The sequence below is a fragment of the Acanthisitta chloris genome, unplaced genomic scaffold (genome assembly GCF_000695815.1).
Source record: "Acanthisitta chloris isolate BGI_N310 unplaced genomic scaffold, ASM69581v1 scaffold12610, whole genome shotgun sequence".
In the NCBI taxonomy this organism is placed as follows: domain Eukaryota; kingdom Metazoa; phylum Chordata; class Aves; order Passeriformes; family Acanthisittidae; genus Acanthisitta; species Acanthisitta chloris.
Window position 1 is genome coordinate 11110 of NW_008651179.1, and position 2239 is coordinate 13348.

The following is a 2239-nucleotide window of genomic DNA, read 5'->3' on the forward strand; positions in this document are numbered from 1 at the left end:
CCTTATCACCCTCTACAACTCCCTGACAGGAGGTTGGAGTCAGGTGGGGGTTGGTCTCTTCTCCCAGGCAACCAGCAGGAGGACAAGAGGGCACAGACTCTAGCTCTGCCAGGGGAGGGTTAGGTTGGATATTAGGAAGAGATTTTTTTACAGAGAGAGTGATCAGGCATTGGAATGGGCTGCCCAGGGAAGTGGTGGATTCACCATCCCTGGAGGTTTTCAAGATGAGACTGGATGTGGCACTTAGTGCCATGGTCTAGTGACCAAGGTAGGGTTGGCCTTGATGATCTTGGAGGTCTCTTTCAACCCAGTTGATTCTATGATTCTATTTTTAGCAACCAGTACCTAATGCTGACTAGCATTTTTAGTTTTCTGAGTTACATCTCAATAATTATGACCACTTAGAAACCTTGTGGTGAATATGCCTATTGGAATAATAAATTTAAATAAAACAAATTGAAGATATGGTTTAGGAGGTACAGGAATTCAAGTAACTCATGTTCTTCATCTCAGAACATCTACATCTTGACAACAGAGCTTTTAGGAATATACACATCGTGTAATTTAACTACAAGTTCCCTTCTCTTCCAGAAAGCTTCTGGTACTTGCTGCATGTACAAACAAAGCACTAAATCTATATTGATATCAATGGTCCTTCAGAAGAACAGATACACAAAGCAACTGTTGCAAAGTCTGAACTGAAAGAACAGACCAACCTTTCTTTCCTGTCACCCCATGCAATGCTTATAAAAGCCTCAAATAGCTTAAATCACTGTGTTAAAAGTTCAGCACAATTCACTGCAAAACATCTTCCACCTCTCCAAATAACAGTTAGTGATTAACAAGTTAAAATCTTCACTAAGGTCTGTCTCTATTTATCAGGAAAGTAGCCACAGACACGCTTATATCACCAGTGAATAATGCAAAGCTCAAGCTAAGTGTTAACAGCAGAACTTGCAAGTAATAAAAGTAATTTCTTGAAATGCACAAAAAAATGTGGTTCATGTAAAACAGACTGGACTTAACTTGACCTGAAATGCCTGTCTGTTTGTGGTGAGATTAGGAAGAAGCACAAATGCTAATCTCAGTACGTATCACAGGTGATGCGTCCAATTCAAAGTTTCTCAAGTAACTGCATTGCAAATGCAGTATATATGAATATAACAGCACAATTTTTTTTCCTGAGAAATTCAAGAGTTTTCAAAAGCAGCAACAGGTGTGAGAACCCAGAGAATGAATGTGAAATTAATTTTACAAATATGGCAATTTAAACGGAGAAAGGTCTGGGCAAGAAGGGAGAATACTTATTTTTCATTTTTCTCCCCTCCTCAAAAGGCAGTTCCAATGTCACAAACTAAGCAAATCACTCTAACTTCATATTGCTTATTGCAGACTTACGATAGCCACACTTCTTGCATCCTGCTCTGATGTTATCCTTGTTTCCACCTGGAAGAGAAAATGTCACCAATAAGGCATTGCTAAACAGAACCCTCAAGTTTCTTTCAAATACATAAACAGAAGTGATGAGTCTTCAGAGTATTAAGTGCACTAAGAGCTCTTAGAAAAAAATACATGAAGAAAAGCCAACCAGTGCATTTCTAAGGTCACTTTTCTGTGTAGCTCTCTATCAGAACAAATTTGACTAGTATGAACTCTAGAGATCATTTAGTCTCACATAACTTATTGCCAAATCCTCATTTGATTGTCTATGACCTTTCTGCTATAATTTTAGTAATTATTTCACTTCTCTGAAAGCTTCTGCACTTGTTTCATTGCAGCTGGAACACAGTAATAGTTATCTGACATTCCAGTGACCTGCAACTGCACACTGCAAGTGTCCTCAGAAATTCTAGCAGTGCATGGAAGGAATCCGAAGGTATTTATATTTTAATTACAAAAACTGACTTTAAAATGCAATTATTAAAAAACCCAAAACAAATAAAAAATCATTCCTGAAAAGGCAGAGGAGGAAAAAAAAGACAACAAATCGTTAAATGATTCTGAATACAGGCATCGGAATATTGCCCAGGGAGGTGGTGGATTCACCATCCCTGGAGGTTTTCCAGATGAGACTGGATGTGGCACTTAGTGCCATGGTCTAGTAACCACAAGTAGGGTTGGACTCGATGAACTTGGAGGTCTCTTCCAACCTGGTTGATTCTATGATTCTATGACTGCACGGCTACCCTTCTGCCCACCCTGGCTATCTCACTCGCTCTATCCAGACGCTCTACCCCCG

General features: G+C 39.4%; 1 protein-coding gene across 1 annotated transcript in view; it reads right to left on the reverse strand.

The window, feature by feature from the left end:
* The window catches only part of SREK1IP1 (SREK1-interacting protein 1), a gene marked incomplete at its 5' end in the record, with an annotated part of 6528 nt that extends 5029 nt beyond the window's left edge, over positions 1-1499 (reverse strand). The window contains one exon of the mRNA XM_009072125.1: positions 1399-1499. Within this exon, the coding sequence (XP_009070373.1) occupies positions 1399-1499 (101 nt within the window). The remainder of the gene's footprint in view (positions 1-1398) is intronic.
* Positions 1500-2239: the final 740 nt, after the last annotated feature.